Source organism: Littorina saxatilis, linkage group LG7 (assembly GCF_037325665.1).
Source record: "Littorina saxatilis isolate snail1 linkage group LG7, US_GU_Lsax_2.0, whole genome shotgun sequence".
NCBI classification, from domain to species: domain Eukaryota; kingdom Metazoa; phylum Mollusca; class Gastropoda; order Littorinimorpha; family Littorinidae; genus Littorina; species Littorina saxatilis.
Window position 1 is genome coordinate 35,653,253 of NC_090251.1, and position 17,500 is coordinate 35,670,752.

Genomic DNA, 17,500 nt, shown 5'->3' on the forward strand with positions numbered 1-17,500 from the left:
TCTCTCTCATGTACATTTCAATGTTCTATTATGCATTATGTATTCGTATAGGTAATGTTGTAATTAGTAATACTGTATGATTGCGATTGACAATTGTCCTTTTATTGTCTTTATTTTTATGTCTTAGTTTAGCAGGGACATATTGTAAAACTAGGCGTGAGCCTAAAATCTCCATCCTTGAGTAATAAAGTTCGTTCGTGCGTTCGTTCGTTCGTTCTCTCTCTCTCCCCCTCTGTCCGTCTGTCTGTCTGTCTGTCTCTCCGTCTGTCTGTCTGTCTGTCTGACTGTATCTCCCTCTCTAAATCTCTATCCTAGCCAAAAACAGTTCGGTCTCAAACTCTCTCTCTCTCACCCTCTCTCTCTCTACTTCAGTCTCCCTCTCTCGCTCTCTCTACCTCAGTCTCTCTCACCCTCTCTCTCTCTACCTCAGTCTCCCTCTCTCGCTATCTCTCTTATCCTTACCCACCCCTAGGCCCTCCTTCCGTATGTCCACCCGTATCAGGTATAGACTTCCGCTGCAATGGTAGGGCTTTGTTCGGGCCAATGAAGACAAAAAAAACGTCTCTTCTGTGTATCCTCAGAGTTCTCCGATTTCTTCCTTGCAGCCACAGGCAACAGACCATGTTTCCCACTTGAAAAATAATCTGGTATTTTGTCGGGACAAAAGGCACAAACCCCAGACTTGTGCACCTCTTAGTCTCTGTCTGTCTGTCTGTCTGCCTCTTTTTGTTTGCTTGTCTGTCTGTATGTCTCGGTTTGTCTGTCTGTCGATCTGTCTTTCTTTCTGTCTTGTCTGTCTAGGCAGAAACTGCAGATAGTGCACCTCTCCTTCGTTGTCTACTCTTGTTACTTTTTATTTGTCTGTCTGTCTGTCTGTCTGTCTGTCTGTCTGTTTGTCACTGTGTTTTTTGCTCTTTCTCTCTCTCTCTCTCTCTCTCTCTCTCTCTCTCTCTCTCTCTCTCTCCCTCTTATCTCTCTTTCTCTCTCTCTCTCTCTCTCTCTCCCTCTCTCTCTCTCTCTCTCTCTCTCTCTCTCTCTCTCTCTCTCCCTCTCTCTCTCTCGCATACCCAAATAGGTTAAACTCCAACAACCATCTCATTCTCTAGCTATCTCTCTCTCTCTCTCTCTCTCTCTCTCTCTCTCTCTCTCTCTCTCTCTCTCTCTCTCCCTCTCTCTCTCTCTCGCCCTCCCTACCCCCTATATCTCTCGAGACAAGCGGTCTACCAGTCTGCAGGATGTCCGAATCAAGTGGGTGATAAAGGGTCATAGAGCTTTTGTCTGAACGTCTCTCAGAAATACCATGGGTCATTCTCATTTGGAGCGGACACGCCTGATGGTCCAAGAAAACCTTTGATTTCGGAGACTGGGGGTTGAGGGGGGTGCGGGTCAGTAGGTGGACCAGTCGTTGGCATTAGACAGGGAAAAAGGGGGGGGGGGGAGAGAGGGGTGTTCGGCAAAGTGAAAACAAAAGGTTAACATTGTTTTCATGCTCGACATGTAATGTACACTGACACGAGCACGAGAGATACGGCAGTAGTAGTAGTAGTAGTAGTAGTAGTAGTAGTAGTAGTAGTAGTAGTAGTAGTAGTAGTAGTAGTAGTAGTAGTAGCAGCGGCAGCGGCGGCAGTAGTAGTAGTAGTAGCAGCAGCAGCGGCAGCAGAAGTAGTAGTAGTTTGTTTGTTTGTTTGCTTAACGCCCAGTCCACCACGAAGGGTGATATCAGGGCGGAGTAGTAGTAGTAGTAGTATCAGCAGTAGAAGTAGAAGTAATGATGGTGGTGGTGGTGTTGGTAGTAGTAATGGTAGTAGATGTAGCAGTAGCAGTAGCATACACAAAATTATAAAAAAGATAAATACGTTGGCAGCATTCTTCTTCCATAGTTGAGGTGTATTCCTATTGAAAAATGTACGAAGAATGAATGACCGATTTCCCTTGACACGAGTTATCCCTAAAAACGTCGTATGCCTCACCAATCAATGCATTTGTTTTGTTTTATCATATCTAATTGAATAATTCATTTATACGAAACCGAGTCAAGAGGGTAGGATTACTTTCTCATCGGGACGCTAATGTTGCAGACACGTTGAGCAACACTCTAACAAATACGCCAAGCCGCCGACACGTGTGCATAAGGAGCGGACAAAAGATAGCAGGGAAGTTGAAAGAAATAGAAAAACTATCGCAAGTCCTTTGTAACAAACACGTGGACAGTAAGCATCAGGATTACATAATTGCATTTACAATAAACAATAACACACACACACACACACACACACACACACGCGCGCGCGCGCACACACACGCACACACACACACACACACACACATACACTGGCATACACACACATACGCCTCTGCCCCCCATCACCCCCACCCATTCCCACATACACGCACACACACATACTCACACATATACGCCTCTGCCAATCACCCCCCCCCCCCCCCCCAACACATACACACACGCCTCCTCCCCCACCCCAACCCACCTCTCACACCCACGAAAAAGCATTGCTTTACTCACCTTTCGGAATTGTCCCGTTGTACAACAACAGAATAGGGTCAGGCACTGCAGTTGTGGTTCCGATTGTCCTCGATGTCCCTGAACTCGTCGTTTCCGTGGCAACGGATCCACTTCCTCTGCTAGTCTGGTCACGTGGCTGAATGAAGCTCCGATCTCGCAAAGTATCGTCAGCGTGACTTGGCCCATTTTGACTCGACCGAGGTTGTGCAGATAAAACCCCAGCACCGGTTTGTTCAATGAGCAAACGTTGCCCGTTGCTGCTGTCGCTTCTCTGGGGTGGCCAGCTTTCCTTGGGCCTGTCTCTGAATACTCCAGGGGCCGAATCTCGGATTTTCACGTATCCGTCCAGGTCTTCAACACCTTCGCGAGAGATTTCAGCATTGCCTTCGAGGGTTGTTTGTGTTCCCGAATCTTGTTCTTGTTCTTTTGAGTCTCTTTTTCCTCCTCCTCCCCCTCCTCCTCCTCCTCCTCCTCCTCCTCCTTCTCCTCCTCCTCCTCCTCCTCCTCCTCCTCCTCCTCCAACACCTCCCCCTTGTTTTTCTACTCCTCCTCCTCCATATCCTCTGTCACCTCCTAATCCTCCATACCTTTTGTCCTGTACATCCACTCCAGCACCGTCGCTACTAATCACAGATCCCTCGCGACAGTCACAAGCCCGAGAAGAAGGGGAATACAGGGAAGAAGATGGGGAGGGTGAGGTTTTGATGAGCTTCTTCACGACGATGTTCATGCTGTCGGTCAGCTGCATCAGAAGCCTGCGTGTCTCGTCGTGACGCCTTTTGAGGTCGGCCACAGCCTGCTGAAGGGTCGCGGCGTCCATGTTCTGCTTCTGCAGCTCCAGCAGCACGGCGTCCATGGATCGCTGAAGATCGGCAGACCCTGCGGACGACGTCCCTGGGCCGGCGAGACGGATGTTGCCCATGTTGCGGAAACGACGGTTGTTGCGGTTGTTTTTGTTTTTGTTGTTGTTGGAGCATCCTGGTGCGCTGAAAGCGTTTCTGAAGAAGGTGTTCTGTACTGTGGGTTGTGAGACTGTGAGGTTGATAAGAGTGACCAGAAAGAGGAGAAGAATCGCTGTGTTCGTTGTAGAATCCATATTGCTGACAGCGTTGTCGTCTTTAAGAAGTTCTATAGAACTATCTCAACAACCACTGATAAATAGTTCGACGGGAGCGTCGGTGCAGTATAGGCCTACAATAATGGGGAAAGAACTTCCTGTGCAGAAAAATTCTCCCTTTCTAACCCAAACGCCCTAAACACGTGCAAGTAAAGTCAATAACAGAGATCTCGAAGCACGTGGAAATCGTGTCTGGAATTGAATTAACAGATATTTTTCTAGATCAAACACCTGAATAAACCGACTCAGTCCAAGCTCTGTGAAGTTGAAACCTGCATGAAACACGACTCTTTTAGAGTGGCATTGCGTTTAGAAAGTTGCGAGAAGTTTGTTGGCTTTCCCGCTTAATTTCAACCAGGTTATCAAGTGTAAGGCAATATTGCCGCAAAATCTTTCTCAACCTTGAGCAAAAGTTTCTTACTCTTAGTCTCCGTCTCTGGGAGCAAGCACAAGGAAGATTGGCGTGCACTTTTTTGCGGAGGGTAGAAGAGTGGATGCTGAGGCTCAATAAATTCTCATCATAAGTCTTTTACCACGTAACAGGGCGCCAACACGTGTGCCGTAGACCACTGCTGCAGACACGTGCATCATTATCATCGCCTGCACCAACACGGGTACTCGGTGGAAGCAAAACACAGATTCCGATGGAGAATGACATCCAACGCCGCACGCAGCGAATGAAGAATCAAGTTTCGACGCACTTCTTTAATCTTTCTGCTGATTGAAGGGCTAAGCGTTGTTGGAATACTTCTCTTACGTTTCATTTGTCTGTGATGCGTTTCACTTGCACAATTTAAAATGAATGTTACTTTTTGCACCAAGCAAATGCCGTGAATGGAAAACAGGTCACATATAGTTATATCACAAAACCTTATACGTGCTTTTTACTATTTTTGTCGACTGAATGGCGGAACTTTTTTCAAATACTTTTCAATCTTGCGTTTCACACGCACACATTTGTAAAACTACTCTTTCTCTTACTCTTATCTGTTTTTCACAAGCGGAGGGCTGGAACGTAGGTTCTTCTCTACTCCTTCTTCAGTGTTATTCCGAACTGTCTTCAAGAAGTTCCACTAATTAGTCAAAACACGTGTGCGTTCTGAATCCTTCTTGTGTACATGCAGTCGTTTTGTTCGGCGTTCTGCAAGAAAAGAACGAAGTGAGAGGATTAGCGAACAGTCAGTTTTCAAATATGTATTGTTTGCGTAATGTATCATGACCAGAATATTAACCAACATTTGTCTTTTTACAATAAAAAAAAATCTTTCGATCATACTGTTCAAGACGACACTGTGACAAGAACAACAAGTAGAGAGACAAATAGAATAAATTGTTTAAAAAACAAAACAAGAAGAACAACAACAACAATAACAACAACAACAACCACACACGAACACACACACATACACACACACACACACACACACACACACACACACACACACTCACACACACACACACATACCTAAAGTGTGGATGGTTACCTAAGAGGCGGCACTGGGTGTAGTGCCTTTCTAGTGCACTTGCACTACAACAGCACTGGGTGCAGTACTCGCTCCGGCATCGAAGAATTTTGCACTAAAAAATGCACAAAATTTGACCTATTTCGTCGCCTATAGAGGACGGAAAGAATGTCATTTTGAACATTGTTATGACATTCTTTCCGTCAAAAAAGTCAATTTAACGGTGTTAAATGAAGCGACCATCCACACAATTAGGTTGCCATCCAGAGTTTAGGTTGCCATCCACGTGTGGATGGTTGCCTTATGGTGATTTAGGCAACCAAACCTGTGGAAACGGGGGTACACACACACACACACACACACACACACACACACACACACACACACACACACACACACACACACACGGACAATAACAACGACGTCGACGACAACAACAACAACAACAACAATAACAACAACATCAGCAAAATCAAGAACAAAGAACCCTGATAGCATCCAACTTTAACGGCACCATAATAAACAAGTCACAACAAAAAGAAGTGCAAACCTACAGCGATATTCACAAAAACTCATTTCCCCAAAACATGTAAGTTCCCGCCATGACATCTTCATGCGAACTCATAAACACCGCGACGCTACGTTAATGTCGGAGAGAAATTATGATATGCCAATCATAATTCTTTGAGCTACGTAGTCGTTAAACCCACGAGCAATGTAGATAAGAATGTAGGAGATCACAGACGATGGTTCGGGTCAATAATTGCATGTTGACATTTTACCGAACATCCCATGAACATGTGTTTAGGTCACACACAAAAATAGTCTGTTTACGGTAACATAGGCCCAAAAAAATAGGGTCGGTAGGTCGGGATTTTTTTTTTTTAAATGTCTCAAAAAAACCATATTTTTAAGTCATTTTGCCAAAAAACAAAGACTTTTTTTCCCCAAATGCCCCCCAAAAAGTCTAGGGTCGCGCGAAAAAATAGGGTCGGTCGGGATACCGTAAACAGACTTTTTTTTTTTTTGCATTATGGTTCTATACATCTGACCAAAAAAAGTGAGATACTAATGATGACCGGGACACAATATTTCGAAAACTTGAGGTTGAAACTACACAAGGAAAAATAGATGATGCGGAAGAGAACAAAGATACATACACCATGCACATGCCTGAAAAAGGGAGAAAAAAGGAAAAACACAAACACACAAGTAGAACAACAAAGAACAACATAAAAATAAAGTGAAAAAAACATCAAAGTGTGCAAAAAAAGGAAAAGGCATGGAGAAGATCGAGAAACATTCAGGGGGATACAATGATGGTTAGGAGGCGAGAGAAGAAAGAACGAAATAATGAAAATAAACAAAAAGATCAAAGAACTTAAAACTAAACACGAGTTAGAAAAAGAGGGGGAGAAAAGTAAACAAAACGAAAACTCCACCCAGAAAGATGGCCCAAAAAAACAACACGAGAAGAAGTTGAACAGAAAGGAGGCCTCGACCAACTCGTGCGTACAAAGTTACAGAAAAAAAGCGACATCAACGAAAAAAAATAACATAAAAAATAACACAAAAGCAAAATAACCGACCTAAACCCAAAATCTTCAAAACCCCCCAAGAAAGATAATGAGAAATCCAAATCACCACCGGAAGACTCATTTTACCGGTGCAGTCAGTGGTGAATACAAAACTCAGATTCCGAAGCAGGCGCTGGCTCTGCGTGGTTTCTTCTGCACGTGCAATAAACTCTGCAAGGTGTCATACTGGGTGGCCCTACTGTCGTAAGTCTGCTGTTTTCTTCTGTCTACCCCCCTGCGAGTTTGGTTCTGCGTTATCAGTCATTATTACTGTGCTTTGAGAATCGTTATTGCCTAGGAAGGATTGCGGGAAGGGCGTAACATTTTGTTGACCTTTAGCGTTGTAAATTCATAGCTCACAATCCATTGGTATTTTTACTTATTTGTGATACAAGTCCCTTTAATAATCACACCAAAGAATATTTATCTTGAAATTAATTGACGGAATGAGCTCCAAACTTAAAGGCACAGTCAGCCTCCCGTAAACCATCGCAGACACTGTCAGGCTTTTACACACAGTACAAATTAACACCCTTTCATTTAAACACTCCCCGCTTGAGAACATCCTAGGCGCCCTCCGTAAAGAGCGAGCAATTTTCAAAGAATTTATTTTTGCGAGGTTTATCTTACCCCTGAGCCATCGTGAACCCGTGTGATCCAGTTTCCTTTTTTTTCACAATTTAGTCGTCAGTTTGTGATTTCAATGCGACTCGCTGTAAGCTTATCTGCAATAGCACGTTATTGTGTACCTCTAAATCTAAAACGCAACAAACGGCTGCAAGTCACACGAACTAGAGCGGTGGCGGTTAGACGTTCAGAGGAACTGGCGCTATGCAGAACCGTCGTCTGCTACGAGAAAGACGTTTTGCGTGACACGTTTCCGGGCTTTTCTTTTTTCAAACTTTCAAAACTTCGAATTGTACTGATCTTGTCTTGATGAAAAAAGAATTCTTTTATGTTTTAAGAATGTTTGTGTAACAAGCTGTCAATTTATTATTTAGTTTTAAAAGTTAGGTCTAGCATCAAAACGAGGCGCCTGATAGTCCGTTCGGATAGTCCACGAAAATAAATTCTTTGAAAATGTCTCACTCTCGACAAAAAGCAGCCAGGATGTTCCCGTTCGGTGAGCGTTCAAATGGAAGTATGCTTGCTCTGTATGTAGAGGCTCGGGGAGCTCAGTGGTGGTTTATGGGAGGCTTACTGTGCCTTTAAGCATAATAAATGTATTTGAACGACGAAAATCACGAGAAAATGCATAATTGTTTTTATGTTATATCAACAGAGTCGCCTCCCCTCCTTCAAAATGGCGGTTGTGCCGATGTTTTCCTTCTACAGCGCATGCGAACGAAAGGCATCTGTACAGATCATTCCGTGACTTCAAAGGTATATAAAATGACTTGTTATTCAGGACTACAAGAGCAGGTTCTGCAAAATGGGAGGATTTAAATGCCACTGGATTGATTGTGAGCAATGAATTTACAACGCTAAGGTTTAACATTAGCGGGAAGGGGCAGGAATGAATGTGGAGGATGGGGTGCGAAGGGTTGTGGAGGGCGATGGAGGAGGGATGCAGTTAAAGGGAGTGAGGTGGAAGAGAGTAAGGTAGTGGCGGTAACCAACTTGAGATTTTCCTTTTGTGTGATGTTTAATTCGATTTCTGAGTTTCGGATAATACACTATTTTTGTGTTGTATGTTTAAATACATTTAGATTAGGACAATAGTGTTGCCTCAAAGTATATGTGCGTGTGTGTGCGTGCGTGTATGTGTGTGTGTGTGTGTGTGTGTGTGTGTGTGTTTTACGCTACATGGTGTGGCAGTGAAACGTCTTTGATGCAGACCTGAGTTTACTACAGAAAAAGATCTCCTCTTTGTCTCTGTCTCTCTCTCTCTGTCTCTCTCTGTCTCTCTCTGTCTCTTTCTCTGTCTCTCTCTCTCTCTGTCTCTCTCTCTCTCTCTCTTTATCTCTCTCTCACTCACTCTCTCTCACTCTCTCTCTTTATCTCTCTCTCTCTCTCTCTTTCTCTCTCTCTCTTTCTATCTCTCTCTTTCTATCTCTCTCTTTCTATCTCCCCTTTGATCCCCTCGCGCGTGCTCTCTCTCTCTCTCTCTTTCTCTCTCTCTCTCTTTCTATCTCTCTCTTTCTATCTCTCTCTTTCTATCTCCCCTTTGATCCCCTCGCGCGTGCTCACTCTCTCTCTCTCTCTCTCTAAATGTAGTGTGCGTCTGTATTAGGAATTGCACAAGTGACAGGTCGTAAGATTAGGCCTTGCCTGAAACCGTTATCCTTTTGTAATACAGTTCTGAGTTCTGAGCTCTCTCTCTTTCTCTCTCTCTCTCTCTCTCTCTCTCTCTCTCTCTCTCTCTCTCTCTCTCTCTCTCTCTCTCTCTCTCTCTTTCATTCTATCTCTCTCTCTCTCTCTCTCTCTCTCTCTCTTTCTATCTTTCTCTTTCTATCTACCCTTTGATCCCCTCCCCCCACCACCATAAATCTCCCCTTTCTTATAGACCTCCTCAACCTTATTCATACCCATCCACACGCAATCTCCGTTTACTCGAAATCATCGCAATACCTCATTGATAAGCATATCTTTATCATCATTGCATTTTTATTCTAAAGAGTCTATGCTTTAAATCGATTTTCTTTTTACATCAAAAGTATCTTTAGCAAGCAAGAAATTGGTTTTATGGGTTTATAATACGATGCTACCACGTTTCAAGTGCCTTCGCCTAAAAGGATGTTTTGATAACTAATTTTGTTTTTCGTTCTAGCTTTGCAGCTGCAGGTGCAAAACCTATTCATTAAGCTTAATCTTTTTTTGTGAGAAAGTTATCTTTAAAAAACGAAAAGAACTGGTGTATTTTCCTCCAATGAAATTAAGATACGTTCAACCTAAATCACGAGTAAAGTGAGCACAGGTGTTGGAAAAACAGATATAGCGTCAGATTTGTTTGTGATACTGAAATGATTTATTATCAGAGAGTGTGTTTAAACAATTTGCTTATTCTTCGTTTTCTAAAATATACAGATGCAGCGAAGATGTGACACATTTTCTGCTGGCACTTATAATAACATATTGATAATTTTGATTAACATAATTGCAATTTTTTCCTGTGATGTTCTCCCCTTACTATTTTATCATAAACATTAGTCTACCATGCTCATCAGCAATTTTACTTATCTCGTAATATTTCATTTGCGCTGTACTTTGTTCTCGTTGTTCTAATATAGGACAATTCCCAACTTGACCCCCCCCCCCTCCTCCCCCCCCCCCCCCCCTCCCCTTTGGAAACGCATGCCACGACCTACACGGGCAGATTTCGACAATGAGTCATACCAAACGGTCCGAAACGAGCTCACGACAACACGCTTCCAGAAGAGTGATTTTTAGTATGTGAACAAGTAGAAAGATCATTTTGACACATTATGAAAACCTGGAGAGATATCTGATGGTTTACATACAGAAAGCGAAAACAGAAGTTTAAGTTCCCCCCAAAAAATTGAAGTAAACCTTTGTTTGCATGATGGTATTATCCACAGGAAGGATTAAGTACCTTAAAACCTTCGGTAAACATACAGTTCTTCCCGAAAACCAGCACATGCTCACACACAACGTTTTAAAAAAGAAGAAGAAGAAGAAGAGAACGTGGCAGGGAAACTGAGTGCACTTAAGAAGAAAAAAACGATTTGGGTTGATGTTACAAAATCAACACACTGTCGTAGACACGGAGTGCCTTGCTTAATTATGCTTTCACTTAGGCCACACACAAAAAATAGTCTGTTTACGGTAACATAGGCACGCAAAAAATAGGGTCGGTAGGTCGGGATTTTTTTTTTTTTTTTTTTTTTTTTGCAAAAAAACATATTTTTAAGTTAGTTTGCCAAAAAAACAAAGATTTTTTTTTTTTCCAAATGCCAAAAAAAGTCTAGGGTCGCGCGAAAAAAAAGGGTCGGTCGGGATACCGTAAACAGACTATTTTTTTGTTTGGCCTTAGGTATCCAACATTTTGACTAAATCAGCTGAGTATAGGATGTCAACTACTTAATTGGAATGGATCTATAGGTTACAACTGAGTTGCACTTGTCAAGCTGTCTGAATGCGTGTGTGTAAGGATGGTTTTGTAAAAAACAAAAAAAATTTTTTTTTACTTTTTACTTTTCTCCACAGAATGTCTCTCTGTCTCTGTCTCCGTCTGCGTTTCTGTGTCTGTTTCTGTCTGTCTGTATGTGTGTCTGTGTGTGTGTCTGTGTCTGTCTGTCTGTCTGTATGTGTGTCTGTGTGTCTGTGTCTGTCTGTCTGTCACTCTCTCTCTCTGTCTCTGTCTCTCTCTCTTTTTGTCTCTCTCGGCCTGTGTGTCTGTCGCCAGAAATGTGTTCGCTGCCCCCTCCCCCCCCCCCCCCCCCCCCTCTTAGCAAATCTACAGCAAATCTCAACCAGAAAGCATCATTGTATGGGAGAAAAAGCGTCACGTAAAAAGGCACACGTACACTGTCACTTTATCAATGATTGCGTTAACTGGAAGTGTCTGGTAATTTACCGGTAAAAATCTCAAAAATTTCAAAAACGACGAAGGTTCGCAAGAAACGTCAAGCGATCCTAGTTTTCAACCAAACTTTACTTTCGGGGACACTTTCTAAACTCCACGAAGCAAGTTCGCGACGTCAAAATATGTATATTGAATTTTAATTAAGAACACACTCAGGTTCGCAGAAGTTTTTCTGTTCACGGGTGTTCCCAAACTAAAGATTACCGGATAAAATGTGTTCTCAATTATGAACGCGTTTGAATAGTGAAACGTGCTCAACGTGCGACTCACTGTCTTAAAACGCTTTAACAAATCCACAATTTAGTTTTAGTTTTAATTTTATCATAATTATTACCCCATACCTGGCCTAAAGAGACCTTATATTCCCTGTAGGACAAAAATATCCTTATTCTTCTTCAATATTTAGAACGGTCTTAAATAATGAAACGTAGCCACCTGCACCTCACTTTGTAAAAACGCTTGAAGATGCTCCCATAACTAGGAACGGGCTTTAATAGTGAAACATGCTCTACTTGCAACTCAGTTTGTTAAAACGCTTAAAAATTCTCCTAATTAAGAACGGGCTTTTATATTGAAAAGTGCTCAAGATGGGACTCACTTTGTAAAAACGCTTAAAATGCTCTTAATTTAGAACGGACTTTAAAAGTGAAACGTGCTCAAGGTGGGACTCCCTGTGTTAACAAACTTACTTATTCTCCTAATCAACAACGCGTTTTGATAGTGAAGCGTTCTCCGAGAGCTAATGACTGTCTCAAAACACTTAAACAATATCTCCCAATTAAGAACGGGTTCTAATAGTGAAACGTGCTTAAGGTGGGACTCACTGTGTTAAAACGCTTACTTATTCTCCTAATCAACAACGCGCTTTATGAAGCGTTCTCCGAGAGCGACTGACTGTCTTACAACGCTTAAAAAGTTATCCCAATTAAAAACGGGCTTTGGTAGTGAAGCGTTCTCCGAGAGCGACTGACTGTCTTACAACCAAGTTATCCCAATTAAAAACGGGCTTTAATGGTAAAACGTGCTCGACGTGGGGCTCGCTGTGTTAAAACGCTTAAAAAAGGGAAAAGACTGCAGTTACTGTTTTCTGGAAGCAACCCGTGGCTAGATTCTTGGCTAGGCATGCGGAGACGAGTGTTCATTGCGGCTTGATAAAACTCCAGAAAAGTCTCAGGTGTTGCAAATAACAATCACAGGGGTGGTAAGATGGTGAGGTGAGTTGGGGCGGGTTTGTGTTGTTTGGGATGGGGTGGGGTTGTTTCTGTGTGAAGGGTGTGTGTTTGTGTGTGTGTGTGTGTGTGTGTGTGTGTGTGTGTGTGTATGTGTGTGTATGTGTGTATGTGAGATTATGTGTGTGTGTGTGTGCGTGCGTGCCTACGTGCGTGTGTGTGTGTGTGTGCGTGCGTGCGTGCGAGCGTGCGTGCGTCCGTGCGTGCGTGTGTGTGTGTGCGTGCGTGCGTGCGTGCGTGCGTGTGTGCGTGCGTGCCTACGTGCGTGTGTGTGTGTATGTGTCTGTGTTTGCGTTAGCATGTGTGTGCCAATGTGACTGTATCAAAGTGTGCCGCTTTGCCTCCATTCGTGCGCGCGCGAATTTGCCCTGTGTAAATCCCCTCCCCTATTTTGCCGTAAACTGATAAGGTTCCCCCATGCATGACAGAAGAAAACAATCTTGGTGTTTACCTACGATTAGCCTCGCTTGCGTAAGGTGTGTTTTTATCATCACAGTACCTGTTGCTTGCTTGACGTTTTCTTCATCACGGGTAATAGTTATAGCACGCGCTTGCGTATGGTAAAAAAACATCCGTAACAATTGCAATTGTGGCAACCACAGTCGAAACGCTTGAATCTTTTTGAACAAAGCACGAACAGAAACAAACAAACAGACAGATCGAGGGAGTCTCTGCTGAGGCAAACAAACAGGCCTTACAAAGCAAAGAAAAAAGCTATTGTGAAGCGTCAGACGAGCAGTTAAATGTGAACCGGCACTTATAGCGTATTACGTGCTCACACGTAGTCATTAACCCTAAATGGTGGAATATGAATGAACAAATTATTCAATATAAAGATCAGCAGACCTCAAAAACTTAAATACGTGTTTTTACATTTAGTCAAGTTTTGACTAAATGTTTTAACATAGAGGGGGGGAATCGAAACGAGGGTCGTGGTGTATGTGTGTGTGTGTGTGTGTGTCTGTCTGTCTGTGTGTGTGTGTGTGTGTAGAGCGATTCAGACTAAACTACTGGGCCGATCTTTATGAAATTTTACATGAGAGTTCCTGGGTATGATATCCCCGAATAATTATTTTCATTTTTTTGATAACAACCTTTGATGACGTCATATCCGGCTTTTTGTAAAAGTTGAGGCGGCACTGTCACACCCTCATTTTTCAATCAAATTGATTGAAATTTTGGCAAAGCAATCTTCGACAAAGGCCGGGGTTTGGTATTGCATTTCAGCTTGGTGGCTTAAAAACTAATGACTGAGTTTGGTCATTAAAAATCGGAAACTTGTAATTAAAATTATTTTTTTATTAAACGATCCAAAAACAATTTCATCTTATTCTTCGTCATTTTCTGATTCAAAAAACATATACATATGTTATATTTGGATTAAAAACAAGCTCGGAAAATTAAAAATATAAATATTATTATCAAAATTAAATGTCCGAAATCGTTTTAAAAACTATTTCATCTTATTCCTTGTCGGTTCCTGATTCCAAAAACATATAGATATGATATGTTTGGATTAAAAACACGCTCAGAAAGTTAAAACGAAGAGAGGTACAGTAAAGCGTGCTATGAAGCACAGCGCAATCGATACCGCGCCAAACAGGCTCGTCACTTTCACTGCCTTTTGCACTAGCGGCGGACTATACGTTCAGTTTCATTCAGTGAGTTCTCCACAGCTTGACTAAATGTAGTAATTTCGCCTTACGCGACTTGTGTTTTTTTTACTTTGACTAAATGTTTTAACATAGAGGGGGAATCGACACGAGGGTCGTGGTGTATGTGTGTGTGTGTGTGTGTGTGTGTGTGTCTGTCTGTCTGTCTGTCTGTGTGTGTGTGTGTGTAGAGCGATTCAGACTAAACTACTGGACCGATCTTTATGAAATTTGACATGAGAGTTCCTGTGAATGATATCCCCGGATGTTTTTTTCATTTTTTAATAAATGTCTTTGATGACGTCATATCCGGCTTTTTGTAAAAGTTGAGGCGGCACTGTCACACCCTCATTTTTCAATCAAATTGATTGAAATTTTGGCTAAGCAATCTTTGACGAAGGCCGGACTTTGGTATTGCATTTCAGTTTGATGGCTTAAAAATTAATTAATGACTTCGGTCATTAAAAATCTGAAAAATGTAAAAAAAAAAAAAAATTTATAAAACGATCCAAATTTACGTTCATCTTATTTTTCATCATTTTCTGATTCCAAAAACATATAAATATGTTATATTTGGATTAAAAACAAGCTCTGAAAATTAAAAATATTATGATTAAAATTAAATTTCCGAAATCGTTTTAAAAACTATTTCATCTTATTCCTTGTCGGTTCCTGATTCCAAAAACATATAGATATGATATGTTTGGATTAAAAACACGCTCAGAAAGTTAAAACGAAGAGAGGTACAGTAAAGCGTGCTATGAAGCACAGCGCAACCGCTGCCACGCCAAACAGGCTCGTCACTTTCACTGCCTTTTGCACTAGCGGCGGACTACGTTCAGTTTCATTCTGTGAGTTCCACAGCTTGACTAAATGTAGTAATTTCGCCTTTCGCGACTTTTTACATTTAGTCAAGTTTTGACTAAATGTTTTAACATAGAGGGGGGAATTTTTTTTTTTTACGGCACTCGTTACATTTAGTCAAGTTTTGACTAAATGTGTTAACATAGAGACGAGGGTCATGGTGTATGTGTGTGTGTCTGTGTGTGTGTGTGTAGAGCGATTCAGACTAAACTACTGGACCGATCTGTATGACATTTTTCAGGAGAGTTCCTGGTTATGATATCCCCAGATGTTTTTTTTTTATTTTTTCGATAAATGTCGTTGATGACGTCATATCTGGCATTTTGTAAAAGTTGAGGCGGCACTGTCACACCCTCATTTTTCAATCAAATTGATTGATATTTTGGCCAGGCAATCTTCGACGAAGGCCAGACTTTGGTATTGCATTTCAGCTTTGAGGCTTAAAAATTGATTAATGACTTTGGTCATTAAACATCTGAAAATTGTAATTAAAATTATTTTTTTATAAAACGATCCAAAATTACGTTTATCGTATTCTTCATCATTCTTCATCATTCCAAAAACATATAATTATGTTATATTCGGATTAAAAACAAGCTCTGAAAATTAAAAATATAAAAATTATGATTGAAATTAAATTTCCGAAATCGATTTAAAAACAATTTCATCTTATTCCTTGTCCGTTCCTGATTCCAAAAACATATAGATATGATATGTTTGGATTAAAAACACGTTCAGAGAGTTAAAAATAATAGAGATATAGAAAAGCGGGCTATCCTCCTCAGCGCAACCGCTACCGCGCTTTTCTGTATTGTTAAGTTCACTGCCTTTGCCACGAGCGGTGGACAGACGATGCTACGAGTGTACGGTCTTGCGGAAAAAATGCTTTGCGTTCAGTTTCATTCTGTGAGTTCGACTGAACTTGACTAAATGTTGTATTTTCGCCTTACGCGACTTGTTTAATATTACAATTTGTTGTAAAAAAACACACGAAAGAAACTATATTGGTTTGTCTGTTCTTTGTTTTCTTTTGACTGGTTGTTTCAAGTTTATTTACTTCCTTGGCGAGCGAGGAATACACTACTTTGCATCAAACTCGTGGTTAAATAAGATGAATTTGTTTTGAAAAAGATTGGATGAATAAATAAACGTCTTTAACAAATCAAATCGTGTACACCAAATGATAGAAAAACAGCCTGTACAGCAATGTTTCACAAAATGATGTATGACCATTCAAACTGTTTCAACGATGAAAATACTTAAAATGGTGGCTTGTTTATTTAATATAAAGAACCGACCGACCACATCGTTTTATTTTCAAAATTGCTGATTACTTACACATTTTTAAAGATTTCATGCCAATACAACTAATCGGGCATATATTACAGTTTATGTATAATTATTCAGAATAATAGAAAAAACAAAGTATGGTACGGACATTCTGTAACACATCGTAGTTTCCGAAAGAGTCTCTGGCAGAATAGATTGCTCTCAAACCTAATAATTATTTTGCAGAAATCAGTCATCATATCCTGTCTTACAATTTCTTCAATGTACGGATCGATTTGTACTACTCTATAATTGTCAGCAAATCGTCAGTGAACAGTTCAATTAGTTTTCTCAGTGCCCTATTATATAATTTGATATGGTTTCTTTCTTAACCTTTGCCGGATGCCGCTTTTGACTACACACTCCCGACGATGCGGGTTTGTCTGAACCCATACATTTGAAAGAGGGTTTTTACCGTTTATTCCTCTAACGACGATGTGGGTTTGTCTGAACCCATACATTTGAAAGAGGGTTTTTACCGTTTATTTCTCTAAAGACGGGGTGGGTTCAGGGAAACCCACAGCGCTACTTCAGTGGGTGCATCGAATTTCTCCCTTCACCGACCTCTTGCAGGGGAGGGAGAGGGGGAGGGAGAGACTGAGAGACTAAGTAAGAGAGAGAGAGAGAGAGAGAGAGAGAGAGAGAGAGAGAGAGACTAAGAAAGAGAGAGAGAGAGAGAGATTAAGATGTAAGAGAGAGAGAGAGAGAGAGAGAGAGACTAAGAAAGAGAGAGAGAGAGAGAGAGAGAGAGACTAAGAAAGAGAGAGAGACTAAGAAAGAGAGAGAGAGACTAAGAAAGAGAGAGAGAGAGACTAAGAAAGAGAGAGAGAGAGAGACTAAGAAAGAGAGAGAGAGAGACTAAGAAAGAGAGACAGAGAGAGACTAAGAGAGAGAGACTAAGAGAGAGAGAGAGAGAGAGAGAGAGACTAAGAAAGAGAGAGAGACTAAGAAAGAGAGAGACTAAGAAAGAGAGAGAGAGAGAAACTAAGAAAGAGAGAGAGAGACTAAGAAAGATAGAGAGAGAGAGAAAAATAAAAAGAGAGAGAGACAAAGAGAGAGAGAGAGAGAGAGACTAAGAAAGAGAGAGAGAGAGAGAGACTAAGAAAGAGAGAGAGAGAGACTAAGAAAGAGAGAAAGAGAGACTAAGAAAGAGAGAGAGAGATTAAGAAAGAGAGAGAGAGACTAAGAAAGAGAGAGAGAGA

At 41.4% G+C, this 17,500-nt stretch overlaps 1 protein-coding gene across 1 annotated transcript in view; it reads right to left on the minus strand.

The window, feature by feature from the left end:
* Positions 1 to 17,500, minus strand: part of LOC138970183 (fibrinogen C domain-containing protein 1-like) — a 35,199-nt gene that overhangs the window by 15,672 nt on the left and 2,027 nt on the right. The window contains exon 2 of the mRNA XM_070342677.1: positions 2,522 to 4,779. Coding sequence (XP_070198778.1) covers positions 2,522 to 3,617 — 1,096 coding nt within the window. The 5' untranslated portion in view covers positions 3,618 to 4,779. The remainder of the gene's footprint in view (positions 1 to 2,521; positions 4,780 to 17,500) is intronic.